At 35.9% G+C, this 19,797-nt stretch overlaps 3 protein-coding genes across 3 annotated transcripts; all 3 read left to right on the forward strand.

Moving 5' to 3' along the window:
* The first annotated feature begins 2,878 nt into the window (after positions 1 to 2,878).
* LOC136229676 (stemmadenine O-acetyltransferase-like) lies at positions 2,879 to 5,573 on the forward strand. Its single transcript, XM_066018590.1, has 2 exons — positions 2,879 to 3,632; positions 5,029 to 5,573. Exons 1-2 carry the CDS (start codon positions 2,879 to 2,881, stop codon positions 5,571 to 5,573), a joined length of 1,299 nt encoding a protein of 432 aa, XP_065874662.1.
* Positions 5,574 to 11,769: 6,196 nt separating this feature from the next.
* On the forward strand, positions 11,770 to 14,762 carry LOC136229570 (probable carboxylesterase 16). Its single transcript, XM_066018444.1, has 2 exons — positions 11,770 to 12,599; positions 13,955 to 14,762. Exons 1-2 carry the CDS (start codon positions 11,974 to 11,976, stop codon positions 14,493 to 14,495), a joined length of 1,167 nt encoding a protein of 388 aa, XP_065874516.1. The 5' UTR covers positions 11,770 to 11,973; the 3' UTR covers positions 14,496 to 14,762.
* A 661-nt stretch (positions 14,763 to 15,423) lies between these two features.
* On the forward strand, positions 15,424 to 18,007 carry LOC136229568 (GRAS family protein RAD1-like). Its single transcript, XM_066018442.1, has one exon. The coding sequence runs from the start codon at positions 16,215 to 16,217 to the stop codon at positions 17,745 to 17,747; it is 1,533 nt and encodes a 510-aa protein (XP_065874514.1). The 5' UTR covers positions 15,424 to 16,214; the 3' UTR covers positions 17,748 to 18,007.
* Positions 18,008 to 19,797: the final 1,790 nt, after the last annotated feature.

Here is a 19,797-nt window from a genome sequence, read left to right on the forward strand (position 1 = left end):
TACACAATTTTAAGTAGTCCGTATGATTTAACTTTTTATTTTTCTTTATCAAGTGTTATTTTTTTTTTAATAAAAATTATGAAGTGTTGTTAGTTAGCTTGAGTTTTGGTTAGTTAACGTGTTATCTCGAATATATTTATTAATGGGATAATTACTAATTTGACCCAATCAAGGACCTCAATTTACATATCTAACCCACCTTGCCTCAAAGTTACCAAATTAGACATTTTCACCCATTTTGGACAAAACTAACCTTAGTTCTATTTGATGAATCGATCTTCTTCTTCTTCTTCTTCTTCTTCTTCTTCTTCTTCCTCCTCCTCCTTCTCCTCCGCTTCATCCGCTTCTTCTTCTTCTTCTTCTTGTTCTTCTTCTTCTTCTCTGTTTCAACTTCTTCTTCAGTTCATCTTTTTCAATTTCTGATACCAATCGTTAGCGATTTTTGAGATTTTTGACATATTATGTTCAATTTCTCGTACAAATGGTATATTTTTTGCTTATACGCTTGCTTTTCTCGTTGGTTTTCCCTCTTTCATCATCTGTAATGGTATCGTTTCAATTTCCTCTATTTTTCCATAATTTTTTTCCATTTTCCTCCATTGATGTCGCATTTGTGACGAAATTGTCGCATTTCGTGAACTGTCCCATTTCGTTGCAAATGCGACAAGAACTGTCGCATTTCGTCGCAAATGCGACAAGAGTTGTCGCATTAATAAATGCGACAGTTCTTGTCGCATTTGCGACGAAATGCGACAGTTCTTGTCGCATTTGCGACGAAATGCGACAATTTCGTCACAAATACGACAACAATGGACGAAAATGAAAATAAAATTATGGAAAATAGAGGAAATTGAAACGATACCATTAAAGATGAAGAAAGAGGCAAACCCAACGAGAAAAGCAAGCGTATAAGCAAAAAATATACCATTTGTACGGGAAATTGAACATAATATGTCAAAAATCTCAAAAATCGCTAACGATTGGTATAAGAAATTGAAGAAGATGAAGAAGTTGAAACGAAGAAGAAGAAGAACAAGAAGCGGATGAAGCGGAGGAGGAAGAAGAAGAAGAAGAAGAAGAAGAATAAGAAGAAGAAGAAGAAGAAGAAGAAGAAGATCGATTCATCAAATAGAACTAAGGTTAGTTTTGTCCAAAATGGGTGAAAGTGTCTAATTTGGTAACTTTGAGGTAAGGTGTGTTAGATATGTAAATTGGGGTCCTTGATTGGGTCAGATTAGTAATTATCCCTTTATTAATTTCCTTTTCTATATCAAGTAGCTTATATTATAAGGTTTTAATTTACGTATGCACGCATTAATCAATCCCTCTAATCTATTTACTAAACCAAATAATATATATATTGCCATTTAATAGCTGACAAATACAATGGACATTATTCAACTTTTTAAATAAAATATTACTACTAATGAGAAAAATTCTTTGTTTCCAAAAAAAACAATAAGAAAAATTCTTAATTTTTCTAGAATACAATGGACATTGAATAATAATTCTCGAATTATATTTTTATCCTTATCCCAACTATTTATCATTGTCCATATCTCAACCTTTATCCTTATCCCTATCCTAATAAAATACCAAACGCCCAAGGTGTATAGGAATAACATGATACATTGATCAAAATAGAGCGTCTTTAAACCACTAGGGTTATGACCCGAAACTCAACGAAATTGGCACTCCAAAAAACTCTACGAAAATTTGATATATTATTAATCAAAAGAAAACTACAAAACAAGAATAAAGAATAAAGAAATATGTAGGAATAAATAGAGTAAACGGGTTTGATCCATTTACGAGCCTATTTATTGTCCGCCCTTAATATGATTTCTTAGAGTTAGCGTTAGAGTTAGGTCTTTAGGTGTAGCCTAGCTTAAATAGATAGCTACGGAGGCTAAACCTAATGTAAAAGATACAAGAGACACATAACACAATATACAAAGAATACTATACAAGACAATTCTCTCTCCCTACACTCATAGCGGCCGCCACCCTTTGTTTCTCAGTGTACGTTAGTTCGTGGAAGAACGGTGACTGCTCATGTGGTGTAGTGGTCACCTAGATCGGTGATATGGAACCAAAGTTATTTTCTTCCGCTGTTATTCAACAAAATTGTGCTATAAGAAGTAAGTCTAAATCTGTTATTTATTATTGATTGTTCCGGGTTCATTACCCGTCCCTTTGAGGTTAGAGATAATATGTATTAGTTGTATTAGAGCTTTCATTGGTATCAAATCTGTTTAATTCTGTGTTCCATCTGTTAGGAACTCCTTTTACTTGTTTTAATATTCTGTTGATTTGTTTAATTGAATAATGCATGCTTGGTTGAATAAACTTTAGATAAAAATGGTATCTACACTATTAATGCATTTTTCATACTAATCTTTTGGTTACCCCTCCTCTCTTCGAACTATACACGGATGAATGACATGATAGGTCGGACCTATTCTAAAACTTTTAGACTATTTATGATCTTTAGTACTTTCTCTGTTTTATTTTAATTATCTTTTAAGGTTTCTACACAAATATTAAGAAACCTATTAATTAGTTTAAAAAGTCGTTAAACATTACCTTATTACCTTCTTGTAATTAATGCTTAAATTTCTCTGTAAATTTTTTTTCTCTTATTATATGAGGACAAAGTTGGAAAAAACACATTTAATGCTTATTGAAAAGTGTAAAACGTCAAATAATTTGAAACAAAAAAAATTTCCTCAAAATGACAATTATTATGAAACCGAGGTACTAATTTATAATAACCCAAAATCTTGACCAATCATCCTTATATATGAATAATCAAACATCTATCATTACTCTAACTTCATACTCTTGTTGTTATCTCTTCAATATTGAAACAAGAAGAATGAGGATAGAAGTAGAATTCATTTCAAAGCAACTAATAAAACCATCTTCTCCAACACCAAATCACCATAACCATCTCCAACTCTCCTTTCTTGATCAAATCCAACCCCCAATTTCCATGCCATTCCTCCTTTTCTACTCTCAAAACTCCACAATTTCCTCCTCCCAAAGATCCAAACTTTTGCAGAAATCATTATCAGAAGCCTTAACCCTCTTCTACCCCCTCGCCGGCCGGATAAAAAACAACTCCCACGTCGACTGTAACGACGAAGGCGTTCTCTTTATCGAAGCCAAAGCTAACTGCAACCTCTCAGACATTCTCCAAAACAGAAACAATCTTCACAATTTCAAATTCGTTCCTATTGAACCTGATGAAGCTGGAGATTTAGGAGCTTCTTTTCAGGTTACTTTCTTTAATTGTGGTGGATTTGGGGTTTCATTTGCTATGTCACATAAGCTTGGAGATGCTTTATCGCAGTTTATATTCTTAAATTGTTGGGCTGCTGTGGCTAGAGGGATTGATTTAAGGGATATTGAAATTCCTTCTTTTGGTTCTGCTGATCTTTTTCCACCGAAAGATTTATCGGGGCTTGAGGTTTCGAAATGGGTTTTTAAGGAAAAGATTGTCACTAAAGTGTTTGTGTTTGATGCTTCCACCATAGCTGCTCTTGAAGCTAAATATAGCTTGTCGCGGGTGCAGGCTTTAGCTGCTTTTATATGGAGCCGGTTCATGGCCGTTGCTCAAGCTAAACAAGGTAATATATTTTTCTTTTTGTAGCCAAACAGCTGAGAATACACTATTGGTTCGTTGGGTGCCCATTTTATGAAACAATGTAAAACATTTTAAAATTAAATTAGAATTAGATTATAAAAGAAGATTGAATCATTTTGAACAAATTTAGATAATTTATGCTCTATTATTTATTAATCTAGTTGAATTTTGTAATTAAATACAAACTAATTGAGTTAATTAACCATTCTGAATAGGGGTGATTCACGGGGGAACCGAAAACCATCCATAATAGGGATAGTTCTAACGGTCGGACGGGGGAACCGAAAACCATCCATAATAGGGATAGTTCTAACGGTCGGAAAGCCGAAACCATCTCTAATTAGGGTAGTTCTAACAGTCGGGAAGTCGAAAACCATCCATAGTAGAAGTGGTTCCAGCAGCTGAGGGGACCTGGCCCCTCTTGTCTCCGCCCATATAGCCAATTGACATTCTAAATTTTGGAAATATCTTTTAACTTGAATTTATGTCAAAGTAATCAATTTATCTCTAGACTTGATTGAATCCATCTATATAATGAGTGTATGAACTTATAATTATCTATTTACTGTTAGATTTGATCCAAGTGATATCTACTTTAATTTGACTAAATGTAAGTACGTAATAAAAGTTAATCATATCATATTAAACAATTTCCAGAAGCTAGTTTAAACATTTTCAGAAAGTTATCTGAGTCCACACTTAGTATAAAGAATACATACCGAATACTCATTTTGACCTCTAAACTAAAACTTCAAAGTCAATTAGGATCTTAAACTATCAAACTCGTCAATTAAGTTCCTGAACTAAGCAAAAATCATCAATTGAGTCCTTATGCTATCCTAAAATCAGAAATTGTGACTATTTGACATGAACTGTAATGATCTTTGTGTTGGCTCAAAATGGATTTGTGGAAGAGATTCTGAAACTGTTCAACCGAATGATTTTCGATGAGGACTCAATTGATGATTTTTGCTTTAGATATGGACTCAATTGATGACTTTTACTTAGTTCAGGGACCTGATTGATGATTTTGATAGATTAAAATTTTAATTGACTTTAAAGTTTTAGTTTGGAGATCCAAATGACTATTATATTATACCAATAATATATTATTAATAGAAAAACCTCTTATAAGTATGAAAATAATCTCATAAAAAAAGAATCTCATAGTTGAACGAAGTCAAACTATGATGCTAAATTCAATTTGTAGAATACAAAATAAATGTTAATGTCATGGATCAAACTTAACGTGACATGAAGAGATATTATTTACATTATATAATATACTATTTTGTGTACGTATGTTCTTATTTATATGCTTGTTTATTAATTTTTCCATTTGGCATTTATCAAACCACCAAATCAATCCTTCCTCACAGGTAATAAGCAATATATGATGATTCATGCCGTGAACTTAAGGCCGAGAATGGCGCCGCCAATGCCGGAGCAATCATTCGGGAACCTCTGCAGGTTCGCCGCAGCAGAGGCTGACATGGAAGCTAAAGAAGATGAATGTTACGGAATAGTGAAGAAGATGAAAGATTCGATTCGGAATGTGAACTTAGAGTATGTACATAACCTTCGAAAGAGCGACGAGCACTTGAAATTCCTGAAAGAGAGATCCATAAAAGTTTCTAAAGGCGAGGTTGTGCGATATAGCTTCACTAGTTTGTGTAATTTTCCGATATATGAAGTTGATTTCGGGTGGGGAAAGCCTGAATGGGTCGTATCAGGCGGGATGTTTTTTAAGAATCTAGTCATTTTTCTTGACACTAAAGAAGGAAATGGGATAGAGGCTTGGATTTGTTTGAAGGAAGAAGATATGACTTTGTTTGAGATTGATAAACAACTTCTTGCACATGTGGTTTCCTCCCCAAACGGAAACCCGAAGAAGTTGAAATTTACTCCTCGCTCACGGTTCTAATCATGAAACTGAAATTTTACCGATCACATCATTATCAAGCGTTTTTGGACAAGTTCAGGGGGCAAATGATGTATTAAGCCCCGAATCAATAGTTTAATGTCACATTATACTTCCATCAATATATTATTTATACTGTGTAATTAAATTAAGATAATTATTTTTTAAAGTAAATGATACGAATGATACGTGAATTTTATCATAATTCACACTTTGATATCTAGATTTTATTTTTTTGTCTTAAAAGTATATCTAAATTAGAGATGATTGGACAATTTAATACATTTGGGTTGGTGGTCGATTTGATCAATTTTTTCTCTCTTTGATTCTCTCTCTCTCTTATATTTGACCGCCTTGTTGCTTCAAACAACCTTATGATATAATGATAATTTGTCTTGGCATGACTCTCTATCTCTCTTTTTTTTTTTTTTTTGCCTTCCCCCTTTTTTTCTGTAAATTGTTCTTCATTGAGATATAACAAGGTATAAGCTAATCCGAGAGCGATTTTATACCTCATTGACTAGATTAAACTTGTTTTTACTCTTCCATGTAGGTGAGAATCAAGGCTTCCATTGGGCATGTATTCATACATGAGAAGAAGCTCGCCTCTTTCGTGACACCAACCGATCAGTTGTACCAAATTTTTATGTCATAAACGACTAATTATCTTCACTTCTATACATATTCCTTTTTACCCCGCTTGGATCCTCTCGATACTTTCTGATACAGATAAATAAATATAGAGTTGATTTTGATCTTAAATCAACAAAGAAGTTCTTCTCTAACTTAACTAGAAGGAGTTAATCCTAATAGGAAGGTATAAACCTTGTTCCTTCAAACAGAAGTTTTTGTGTTTTTGATTGAAAAAGATAATCACCCTTACAAAAGTTGGATTTTAAATACCTCATCTAATTTAAATACAAAAGACTATAAAGGCCTTATTTGGGTTACATCTTATAAAGAAAGGAATAGGGGGTAAGGTGGGGTGAAATAGGTAAGTGTTAGAATGGTAAATAAGCCTCAATAGAAAAACAGTAATATCAGAATGGCAAAACAGTAATAAGGTTCAAGAATCTGGCAGCTTGGTCTCCTTGGTGAGGAAGTCATCTCACACGGCGTGTGACATGTCTGACACGTTGTGTGACTATTATCTCCAGCCACTCCTTTGCTCGACGATGAGAGTCTTCAATGCCCCCCCCCACTTCACAGGTCACACAGCGTGTGAAGGAAAGCCACACGTCGTGTGAATTTCTTCGGAAATTCCAAGAGCTCAGCAACATATCCACACATCGTGTGGGTCCTTTGACACGCGATGGTTATCCTTTATCCCCACTTCTTCATCCTGCACCCGACTCACACAACATGTGGTTAATTTTACATGTCGTGTGGAGCCTTCCTCCATCTTGGCTCGATTTCACGAAGGAGGTGTCCGCATCATTCTCCTCTTCTTGAAAAGATTTGGACCCTAAGTCTCTCATGGGATAAAAAACAATGTGCTTCCCTATATGTGTTGTTCGCTCCGCACATCCAAGAACTACATTGCTAACCTTAAGCTCGATGGAACCACTCTCGACCATCAATAACTTACTGAGGCCCAATGCGATCACCAAATACGCTATCTCGCGGACTTGTGTCACCTGAACTTCATGCTCATTTTTCCATTTAGGCTCTTCGTCATTGCTCAAAGGTTGTACCATACACTTATAGAGGGTGCACTTTGCTTTGAGGTCCCTATAATTCCACCATGGTTTGGTGTCAACTGATTTTGGGCTTCCGGACGATCCCTCTCTTTGTTCTGCATATCGGAATCGTTCTTGGCATACTTTATGAACTTCAGAGTCGTCCTCATTAGTACATTTATTTTAAGGTAAAGTATAAAAATAATATATGGTTTGCTCGATTTGCAAATGGAATTTCGTGATTTAAAAACTTCTAAATGAGGGTACAAGGTTTGTAAAATTTGAAGTTAAAGAATTTGTGACTCACATTTTAAATCAAAAAGTTCATGTGACTTCCTTAATTTGCAAAATTAGTTTTTTTAATTGCTCAAAATCACTGCTTTTTGACGTAAATAACTGCGACAGCAATTTTTGATATAATATTTGAGTTTAGAAACTCTACAAACTATAGAGTCATGTTTGCAAACTTTTAAAACACAAAACTGCCTTGCAAATTGCTTAAACCACATGATTTATTTGTATTTATTTGTATTTGTACTTTATTTATTTTGGTTTAGGCTCCTTATTACCCTAGCATTAAACTTTCTTTCCTAAAGTACCAGCAAAACAAGTGGTTCATACCTTTGATTAGAAAGGATTGCGTGGGGTGCATTGTGCATGACTATGGTTTCAAGGAATTTTATAAAAAGGTACAACTCATGTTAAACTTGATTAAAACATGTTGAAACTTGATGTGACATTTGCGTTAATGTGTCAGAATAGTCTCAATCAATTTCACCAAAGCAGTGAATCTAGTTGAAACTCATATAAAACACAATTGAAACCTTTTGAAAAATGATGAAAACTGTGTTAAAGAATAATTTGACATGAGTTCCACAAAAGGTGAAACTGAGTGAAACTCATATTAAACTCAATTGAAACATATTGGAAATACAAGTAAAACCTTTGTGTTAATGATTCAAAACAATTTCAATAAGTTGCAAACGGTTTCATAAAAGGTGAAAGTAGTTGAAACTTATGGGAAAATCAATTGAAATCTATTGAAATTTGATTATAAAAAAATAATCTATGTTAATATTTTACAATAGTTTCACATGAATTTTACCAAATTTTCATAAAATTCCATCAAGTTTATCCAAATCTTCATGACCACTTGAAACATTTGTTATTCAAATTTATACATTAATCCAGGTGAAATGATGTTGTATCACGTAATTCCTTAAATATGTTTGTGGAATAAGACACTAAAATACTCTCAACATTAGCAATCACGAGCAATTGTATCTCTAATATTATAGTGTAATTATATTATTATATCATTAACATTTGTGGTGAAGCTCTTAGCCTAGTGGTTGAGAGCTTACCTATGCCTTGGGAGGTCATGGGTTCGAATCACATCCGGATCTGGTGGGGATTTTTCTTGTGGGTTACTAAACCCAGCCCCATATTCACACTTCCAACCCCCGAAAAAGACCTAACCGCCCTTTGAACAAAAACTGAAAATTTGAATCCCTCCCAAACTCTCTCAAAGTCTCTCAAATACATTTTCATCCGAATCAAAGACAACACGTTTGATGGAAGACAATCTGTTATCACCGAGAGTAGACGGGAGTGACGCTACGTCTGAATTCGAGGTATTTTTCCGATTTAACTTCCTTGCATTTCTGTAATTTGATTTGGGAAAAAAATTCTGGTTCGGCACTCGGGCGTGTAGGCAACACGCCCCACCACATGGTGGGGCGTATGAGTATCACATCCCACCATGTGGTGGGACGTGATAGCCGCACGCCCCACCATGTGGTGGGGCGTTATGTTCATACGCCCCACCATGAGGTGAGGCGTGATGTTCATACGCCCCACCATGAGGTGAGACGTGATACTCATACGCCCCACCATGTGGTGGGCAGTGATGCTCACACGCCCGAGCATATTTGTGGCTGTTTTTCGGGTTTAGACACCGAAACGCTGTAGAAATGTCACGTTTTGGAATGTAATGCTCGTTATTAATCATTTACAGGAGGTCGTTCTTCATCCTTATCTGTGCATAACAGCCAGATGCCGGGTATATTTTATTTCATTTATATATATATATGTTGAAGTTAAAGTAAATATATTTTTATTGATAAATTTCATATATTAATATTTTCAGTCGGATTTGATGCGGATATCGTCAGTTACCACCATTTACATCGGGTTCAAGGTCTCATCGTACCATTTATTACTGGATTCCATGATGTTGTAGCAGATGGTAACTGTGGATTTCGTGTTTTAGCCGATGTCATCATTTATAACCAAGAGGAGTGGAAGCTGATGAGAGTGCTTATAGAGAATGAGATGCGGGCAAACCGTGATCTGTATGCGCCAGTGTACGGGAACGGATTTGATGCTGCCCTCACACGTATTAAATGGGCAGGAGCGGATTGTGGTGAGTCCCACTGGATGGTGAGTCCGGATGACTTATTTGCTGCTGCATCTGTATTGAACGCAGTAATTTTCCTCTTTACTACAGAACAATTAGGATGTTGCACTATACTGCCGATGCGTTCGAACGATGGAAGACCACCAGAGCGAGAGATTGTGATTTGTCATTTGGGGAGTTATCGTCACTACATACGTCTTTATTTACATCCTGCGTTTCCAGTGCCTCCCATTGCCACCCAATGGCGATTATTTTGTCATCAGAGTGTTCGTCACTTGGAGAATCTAGACGCTGAAAGGAGAGAGGCTTGGACTAGATTATATTAGTTTTATATGTTGTGATTAATAATATTTATTAGGCTTAATACATACCTAGCCCCTTAAAGTTGTCCATTTTATTCATTTAACCCCTTCAACTTAAGGGACATCCTTTTAACCCCCTAAACTCCAAAAAAACGCTACTTTTAACCCCCTATTTTAGAATGCCGAGATACAATGTTGTCCGTGTGTATCACGCGCGTGACACGTGTGTATCCTGAATTACCCAGCCCCCTAAAGTTGTCCATTTTGTTCATTTAACCCCCTCACCTCACGTGCCGCCCCTTTAACCCCCTAAACTCCAAAAAAACGCTACTTTTAACCCCATATTTTAGACTGCCGAGATATAATGTTGTCCGTGTGTATAATTTGCTCTTTTCTTTCCTACTTTCTTCTTTTGAAAGTCCATAATATTAAAAAATTGCTATAAATATCATTTAGTCATCACTTCCCTTCCACTGTATTCTATACTTCATATCAAATCAGATTTTGACTATTCCTTTGTATTGCCTTCCACTGTATCTATATACACTGTGGTCATAATTCATATAAAGTTAAAACATTTTTTACAATTCCAACGTGGATTGAGACCAAAAAAAGCACCAATTAAAAATTAGAAAGACACCAATTAAATCTTCTTTATCTCCAATGCTCGTACTTGAGTTGGAACTAGGATTTTTTTGGAGTTTAGGGGGTTAAAGGGTTGTCCCGTGAGGTGAGGGGGTTAAATGAACAAAATGGACAACTTTAGGGGGTTGTATGAATTTTTTTTACCGTTGGAGGCAAGAACAAAATCCTCCCACGCGCCTCCTGTGTTTGAGACACAAACGTTGACTAGGTCAATGCCACGTCGGATGATAGGGGGTTAAAGGTAGCGTTTTTTTGGAGTTTAGTGGGTTAAAAGGATGTCCCTTAAGTTGAAGGGGTTAAATGAATAAAATGGACAACTTTAGGGGGCTGGGTATGTATTAAGCCTATTTATTAATTAATTTATATTATTTTTTGGTTTTAAGTACAATTCTATAGTTACGGGTTTAACGGACTATTTACGGGTTTAACGGCCTATTTACGGGTTTAACGAACTATTTACGGGATAAAAAAGCTATTTTTTTTGCCAATCCGACACGCGGGCGTGTGGCCATCACGCCTCACCTCGCGGTCGGACGTGATAGCCTCACGCCTCACCGTGTGGTCGGACGTGACAGCCACATGCCCGACCTTGCGGTCAGGCGTGAGGCTATCACGTCCGACCACACGGTGAGGCGTGATGTTCATACGCCCGCGTGTCGAGAGAGCAAAAAAAAAAAAGCTTTTTCCACCCCAAAACCTATGAAAGGGTAATTTCGTCCTTTCACGGGGCCAGGGGTGGGAAATTGGGGTTGGGTTTAACAACACCCTTTTTCTTTCTTCTTTAATGTAAGCGCATTGCGCAAAATTTAAAAAAAAAAATATTATATCATTAACATTTACAAGCGCAACAAATTTTACTCATAACTACAATTATATTTTACGCAATCATTAATAACGACCTGAAAATGAAAATTTTCAAGAATTAAAGTTGTTTAATATCATATTTGCTATGGAACTACATTTTCGATTTTCGAAAATCATCTTTTTTGAAAACCTCAATCCTTACTAAAAAAATAAAAATAAATTATAGTCCTTTATCTGAAAATGAGTGAAATCACAACGGTTTTATTTGAAATTTACCCAAAAATAAATTGATCAACTTTTGTCATTTCCTCTCTACTTATAATTATACATTGAGAAAATTACTTAGTGTTTTCTTTTCCAAAAGGTACAACAATATAAAGCAAAACATATTTGAACACAAAGCAGAAGCTTCTTCTTGACCTCTATTCCAAATGTTTGAATTCAACTTGTCTCCTTGATCATCAAAAACATGAAAGCTTCAATCTTTTTAATCTTCACTAAATACCCATCTTCCATTTTTCTCAATCTGCCTCCCTCTTTCTCTGAAAAAAAAAATGCCAAGCTTAATTGTTAAACTTTACAGCTCTTTCTTCAAATACCACCAAAAAACCCTTCTCCAGAGCTTATCCAAAACCCATAAATCCGACCCTTTTGGTGTAACTTCTCGGCCGCAAGACTCCATCGTTGCCGGAAACCCAGTATTCACCGATGGTGTCGCCACCAAGGACATTCACCTCGACCCCTTCTCTTCCCTCTCCCTCCGTATCTTCCTCCCCGAAACTGCTCTCTCTTCCTCACTTGATACTTCGATTAAACCCGAATTAAGCCCTTACGGAGGCTATTCACCGCCGCCGGGTAAGTTCCAGAGGAAGTTGCCGGTGATGCTGCAGTTTCACGGAGGTGGGTTTGTAAGTGGGAGTAATGAATCGGTGGGAAACGATGCGTTTTGCAGAAGGATAGCTAAGATGTGTGATGTGATTGTGGTTGCTGTTGGGTATAGATTGGCGCCGGAAAGTAGGTATCCGGCGGCGTTTGAGGATGGGATTACGGTGTTGAATTGGGTGGCGAAGCAAGCTAATTTGAGTGAATGTAGGAGATTAGGCGTTCAAAGGCGTATATTTGATAGCTTTGGGGCTTCCATGGTTGAACCTTGGTTAGCTGCTCATGGAGATCCTTCTAGGTAACTTTTTTTCAATTCTTAGTTTGAGTTTGCTTTGCTTAAATTTAATATATATATGTAATTTATATCTCATTGGTAGAGGTGTTAAAATCTAGGACTTTAATCGAGCTCAGCCCAATATAAAATTAATAAGCTCCAGCCGAGCCGAGCTTGCTATAAAATTAGACCCGAGCTTGGTATAAAAGTAATGAGCTTGAGCCCGAGCCCGAGCCGAGCTTTGGCTTGCTGTATTATGTGATAATATATATTTATTCTAGCTTATTGTGTATGTGCGATGTAGCACGGAAACTCTTCATTTAGCTTTTCGGCTTTCGGTAACCGAATCCTTTTCTTTTTTTCCGTTCCCATTAACATTTTCTATCTAATTTTTCTTAAAAATAACTTTTCCGGTATGCGATTCCGTCCAACATAGGTTATGTGATAATATATATTTATTCTAGCTTATATGATATAAATGACGCAGAAATGATGACAGTGTCAAAGGGCCGTCTAAACCTATATTGCATGGAAACTCTTGTTCAGTAGTGTTTAGTGTCGGTTTAGGTTTCTTTTCTGTTTCCATTACTGTTTCCTAACCATATTTATTTAGAAATAACATTTCCCGATATGCATTTCTATTTCAGTTTTCATTTCCGTGCAACAGAAGTCTAAAATTACACTTATGATCGCTAAACTTTGGCTTCACTTTCTTTATGGCATTTGAATTTCAAAACGAGTTTCCTCTTAACTAACATAAAAATCCCCTTTAAGTAATCGATCTCAAAATGAAAAGTTTAAGAATTAAATTTGCTTAGAATCACTTTTTCCATGAAACCAAGTTTTCGATTTATCACATCACCATTTCGGGAGCTTTTTCTCTCTAAACGACTACTTTCTCTTTTATAACCAAACAACATCTAAATGACCTCAACACCAAAAAGTTCAAGAATTAAAGTTACTTAGATTGTCATTTCTATTAGTCTGCCATAGAGGGTTACCTTCTATTAGTGAAGTGCAAAGTTCATGAACTTTTATATCCGGTTTTGAAGTTCGGGGACCATAAAGAAATTAAGGCCAGGGTTGTAATTTACCCTTTGACAAAAATTGATAGGATAATAATATGAATGGTCCAACTGCCTGCTAAAGAATGGTCTAAAACTGCCACTTTTGTGGAATTTTTGTTTGCTTAATGGTCAAATTTTTGTGGTTTGGACTTAAAGGATTGCATAATATTCCATTGATTGATAAGAGGATTAGAAGGTTCTTGTATGAAGAACAAATTTTTATGCTTAATGTTGATCAAATCACACACTGGTGTTTCTTATAATTGGCTTTCTGCAATTCATTGAATTGATTTAACCCTTTTATCAGAACAGATGTGTATTACTCGGGGCAAGTTCCGGTGCAAATATAGCAGATTATGTAGCTCGAAAAGCTGTCGAGGCGGGGAAACTATTCGATCCGGTTAAGGTTGTAGCACAGGTGTTGATGTACCCATTTTTCATCGGAACTATTCCTCCAATGCATTCTGAAGTTAACCAGGCAAACTCATACATCTATGACAAAACTATGTGTAAGCTAGCCTGGAAACTCTTCCTACCTGAAAACGAATTCGACCTTGATCACCCAGCTGCTAATCCTCTCCTCCGAGAGAAACTTCCGCCTCCTAAACACATGATCCCAACACTAATAGTAGTTGCAGAAAATGATTGTATGAGAGACCGTGCTATTGCTTACTCAGAAGAACTGCGAAAAGTCAATGTGGACGCACCACTACTCGAATATAAGGATACCGTCCATGAATTCGCTACTCTTGATGCGCTTCTTCAGACTCAGCAAGCCAAAGTATGTGCAGAGGATATCTCTTTATGGGTCAAAAAATACATTTCTCTCAGAGGCCATGAGTTTTCTTATTAAGTAGAGCAGAAAGGAAGAACATAGAGCTCTCTTCTTCCTCCATTTTCGGTGTTCGAGAGAAGCATCGGGGAGTGTAAATAGGTAAGAGGGTTTTCTCTTTTCTTGTAAAGTTAGGATTTTTTTCATTCTTTATTCTGCTATTCATAGCATAGTATCTCTTGTTTGTGCTCGAGCATGTGTCTATGGTATATCCAGCACGGATTTAATCAAGAACAATGTATATGTTATGCATTTTATAAACATAAAATTACTGTGTATTAGCGAACACTGAAGAATGAAAGCACCTGAAACTGGCCGGCTGAACTTTGAACATTATTTATTAACTAGTTTCTGCTTATACTCAGTGTCTTTATGTGCAGAAAAAAGATCCTGTATTAGCAAGAATGTCCCTTTCATTGCCTCCTTCAAACCCAAACATAGTAGACAATAGCAGATAGATGGAAACAAAATTAGTATGATCTGTCTCTTTCATTCTGCTTTTTTAATGCAACAAGGTTTTCTTTCGACGTACCGAGGTCGAGATATAATAGGAGTAAAGTTTGGAATGTATTTCAAACTTCATTTTCTTTTAATTAAATCATTGAACTTTCATTGTTTGTTTCAATAAACTCATTCCGGCTAATTAAGTCGGCAAAAATCACCGAAATTGTGGCATGGCTATATTGGAAAGGACTAAAGCTAACTTTTATGTATGACATAACAACCACTTGCCGAAAAGAAAAAAATAAGTTACATTTTTTGCTTAATACATCCCTACCCCATGTATTTGTCCAAAAAAAATCAATTGCCTCCTATACTTTTAAAATGTTCAATTTACCCCTGAACTTGTTTAAACTGACATATTAGCCCCCTAAATTCTACGTGGCGGAGTAAGTAGAAATTGTGGAAAAGTTGAAATGTGTACAGTTTAAGCAAGTTTTTTTTTGGTGGGGGGGGGAGGGGCAATAGATCACTTTCAGAATGTTCAGGGGGCTAATAGGTTCCTTTCAAAGAGTAAATTGGTCACTTTAAACACGTTTAGGAGGTTAATAGACTTTTTTCGAAGTATAGCGGTTGTATTAAGCCTACATTTTTCATTTACTTAACCTAATAGCTTGAAACCGCCACGTGAAAAAAAATGTAATTTCTGCTAATATGGCCATGTGGGACACATCTGACTGCTATGTCATATGTAAAAGTAAGTCTTTTCCAATGTGACTATCATGTTGCTATTCTGGTGACTTTTTCTTATTGACCAGAATGACTTTAATGAAATAAAAGAAAAGTTCAATGACTTCATTGAAAGAAAATAAAGTTCAATGAGCTTTATGAAACAAAGTCCAAACTTTAGTAACCATTGATACAATATATAGGGAATAAAACAGTAAGCAAAAGCCATTAGAAAAAGCATGAGAACAGTGTAATTGAAATAAGATATTCATGTAAGGTTAAATTTTCTTGTGCTGTGCTGAAATTGAAAGCCAAAAGAGACAGGTTCTTTTGAAACTGTTCTAAGAATTCCATTGTTCTATGCTCGTCTTGCTCTATGCCTGCTTGAAACATGACATTAATGATTCCAAACTTACTTCTTTTTTCCCCTGTACCTTTCACACTATACGAATTAAATACTTAGCTTAGCCTTGTAATCTACAATATATACCCATTCGGTGACGAAATCTCGGGTTATAAATATCTCTTCTACTGCAATTGGGTGTTCCAGAATTCAGTTATTGCATAAATATGGTTGATTTAGTAGAAGAAGAGATAATAATGCCTTCTTCTATATATATGCAATCTGAATTCTGCGTGGCGGATGAGAGAAGTTCTGAGGCCTTTGATCTTGATCTCAATCTCTGGAATTCAGTTCATCATATTTCTATGTTGAAGCATGATCGCCCAACCTGTTTCGATTTTGATGAAATACGATGTCACAAGAGGGCAAAGCAAGAACCGAGCTTTACTGAATCCATTGGATGTGGCAGTAGTTCTCATAGCTTGAATTGCTTACCGAAACTCAACTTCCGGGATTATGTATGGGCTTACGCGGAAAGGTATTTAGCGATTGAGGCAATGGAAGAAGCAGCAGCGGGTTTGATGGTAAGCAAAAGAAATGAAGACGGGGATGTAGAAGGAAGTGACGGGATGAAACTAGTGCAGCAACTCATGTCTTGTGCCGAAGCTGTGGCTTGCCGCGACAAAACTTATGCTTCTGCTTTACTGTCTGAGCTGAGAGCTAAAGCTCTTGTGTTTGGCACTTCATTTCAAAGGGTTGCTTCCTGCTTTGTGCAAGGGCTATCCGATCGGCTCGCGCTGGTTCAACCGCTTAGGGCAGTAGGATTTTTGGGGCCTCTTTCGAGAGCGCTCAGTTTTACAGCAGAGAAAGATGAGGCGTTGTCCCTTGTCTATGAGATTTGTCCATATATCAAATTCGGTCATTTTGTAGCAAATGCATCGATTTTGGAAGCCTTTGAGGGAGAGAGTTCTGTTCATGTTGTAGACTTGGGGATGACCCTCGGTCTACCCCGTGGACAACAATGGCGTAGTCTAATAAAAAGCCTAGCCAACTGCGCGGGAAAACCACCTCGCCGCCTTCGAATAACTGGTGTTGGAAGCTCAGCTGAGCGCCTCCAAGCAATAGGGGATGATCTGGAGTGCTACGCTCAAAGCTTGGGAGTGGACTTCGAGTTTTCCTGTGTGGAAAGCAGCCTCGAAAACCTCAAAATGGTCGACTTCAAACTCAATGGCGGCGAAGCTGTAGTAATCAACAGCATTCTGCAGTTGCATTGTGTAGTGAAAGAGAGCCGAGGAGCACTTAACTCGGTTCTCCACGCACTCCACAAACTATCACCCAAGCTTCTGATTCTAGTAGAGCAAGACGCAAGCCACAACGGCCCCTTCTTTCTGGGGAGATTTATGGAGGCATTGCATTACTATTCAGCAATATTCGACTCACTAGACGCAATGCTGCCTAAATACGACACGAGGAGAGCAAAGATAGAGCAGTTCTTTTTCGCAGACGAAATCAAGAACATAGTGAGCTGTGAAGGGCAAGCAAGAGTTGAAAGGCACGAAAGGGTAGACCAATGGCGGAGGAGGATGAGCAGAGCCGGATTTCAGGGCGCACCCGTAAAGATGATTGTGAAGGCGAAGCAGTGGATGGGGAAAGCTAATGTTTGTGAAGGTTATACAGTTAGTGAAGAGAAGGGATGTCTGATTCTAGGATGGAAATCAAAGCCCATAATTGCAGCTTCCTGTTGGAAGTCCAACGGATAAGACTAAAACTTTCGGTCGCTAACGGACTAACGGACTACCGAACCGGAAAATAAACAGTATCTGGTACTGCCTGTATATCAGCAGCTGCAGATTTCAGATTGAAAATAAGAGGAGTTTGTTGAATCCTTCATATTGGTATATAATATGATGATGATGATCAACATTCAATAAATAATTAAAAAGATTAAATGATAAATCTTTTGTGTGCTTTTTCAAGTTATAATGTTCATTATTAATAATGTTCATAGATGGTTTCTGTTTGTGTATTTAATATATTTCCCTTAAAAATGTACAAAGAAAAATGTGAAAAGTTTGCTTTTTTATTCTTATGTTAATTTAATTAGATAAATGCATAGGCCGGCCTTCGAGAAGGATTAAGTGATTAATCATGAAAATGACACAAGTGATAACAACAGCTGCACCTTATATATACATTATATAGAAAAAAAGGTGATTTATGGTATAGTTAAAAATGATGTTTCATTAACAAAATTTAAAATGTTAGATTTTAGTACATAAAACAATTTTAAAGATTGAATTCACTTTTTCTTTAGTTTTTTTTTTTTTTTTTTTAAAAAAATCTTAATAATTTTTTAGGTATCAAATATAATGATGTGGAATTTTATTATGCAAACTAAGATATATATACTAAAACAAGTATTTTATTTTTTATACGTGCCTCAATTCAATAAGAACAAAAAAAAAAAAAGATAAAAGTTAAATTTGCTCCAAATGTTTCTGAAAAAATTCCAATATCTCCCCTAACTTATAAACTTGTAAAATTTAGTCTCAAGGTTCTAAACCAGGTGAAATAGTAATTTCAGATAACAAAATTTATAAACGCAACAGTTATTTGGGCTGACAATTGTTCTAACTTATATTTAGCATAATAAAAAACGTTAAACATTGGAAAGAGTTTGTTTAGCTATTCGATAGGCTACTTTATTCGCTAGTCTAGGAATATAAGTCACCAAATATGAGTGACATTGCATTAAATCCTTGCAATCTTATAACAGGTCACCATATGAATTTAAAAGCAACTGGTTGGAACCCGTCCGCTGCAAACCTTGACATCTGAAGGTTACCATCTCCATCTCTTAATCTTGTGCCCACCAAAGACTCGCTTTGAGCGCAAAAGTACAAGTACTTTAGGAACAAAGTTAGAATATCTATTTGTTATTAATATTATATGTACATATATGTATGAGGATTATTATTCAGTTGATAAGTCGAATTAAAAACTGAATTTACTTGTTTCTATTATTAAAAGGATAAATATATAGGGATGTTAAAATTGGCTCAAAAAATCTATTGGCTTTTAGAATTTTGGAAAAGTCACATTACTCCTTATTAACCTCTCGTATTATGTGTCAAAAAAAAAAAACCTCTCATATTATGTGGTAAGAAGAGATTTGGTGAAATTATACCTAGCATCACTTATATCATATCAAAGGGTAGGAAGAGATTTGGAATTAGTATCACTTTAATCAAATTAACGAGTCAATAAACAGGCGTCTTAAACATTTTTGGAGCCCTGTGCTAAATGAAAAAAAAAAATTTGGGTTTTATTCATTAAAAAAAAATTAATACTTTCATATAATAATAATGTTTCTACAAAATGAAACATCAAAATACTTTTAACTTCATTTTTAGCATTATAAATATAAAAAAAATAATTAAATTAGATATTTGTATAATAACAATAAAAAAAAATTGGGCCCTTAAGACTCTTAGAGTGTTAATTTTCTGGATAAATTAACATTCATTTAATTTTTCATATATTAATTAATAACAAAACTTTATTTAGATTTGTATAATAAAAAAATTGGACCCCCTTAAATTTGGGACCCTGTGCGGGAGAGTTCATTGTACACCCTTCTCCTACTCTCCTGCCAATAAGCACTTAGCGGCCGACTAAACGGGGAATCTCCATATCCACCCCACGAAACAAATATGGACAAAATTCATCCACGTCCTTGCGGGTGTCCTTGTTTATCAATTTAAAGTTTAAAAAAATATATGAAAAAAGAAATAAATGAAAAGAATAGAG

The sequence above is a fragment of the Euphorbia lathyris genome, chromosome 5, assembly GCF_963576675.1.
Source record: "Euphorbia lathyris chromosome 5, ddEupLath1.1, whole genome shotgun sequence".
Classification (NCBI taxonomy): domain Eukaryota; kingdom Viridiplantae; phylum Streptophyta; class Magnoliopsida; order Malpighiales; family Euphorbiaceae; genus Euphorbia; species Euphorbia lathyris.

Excerpts from the sequence above, each read along its gene's own strand:
- LOC136229676 (XM_066018590.1), top strand. The coding sequence starts at position 2,879 with ATGAGGATAGAAGTAGAATTCATTTCAAAGCAACTAATAAAACCATCT. Across the intron at positions 3,633-5,028 it reads CGTTGCTCAAGCTAAACAAG|GTAATAAGCAATATATGATG; the intron begins GTAATATATTTT and ends CCTTCCTCACAG.
- LOC136229570 (XM_066018444.1), top strand. The coding sequence starts at position 11,974 with ATGCCAAGCTTAATTGTTAAACTTTACAGCTCTTTCTTCAAATACCAC. Across the intron at positions 12,600-13,954 it reads GCTCATGGAGATCCTTCTAG|ATGTGTATTACTCGGGGCAA; the intron begins GTAACTTTTTTT and ends TTATCAGAACAG.
- LOC136229568 (XM_066018442.1), top strand. The coding sequence starts at position 16,215 with ATGGTTGATTTAGTAGAAGAAGAGATAATAATGCCTTCTTCTATATAT.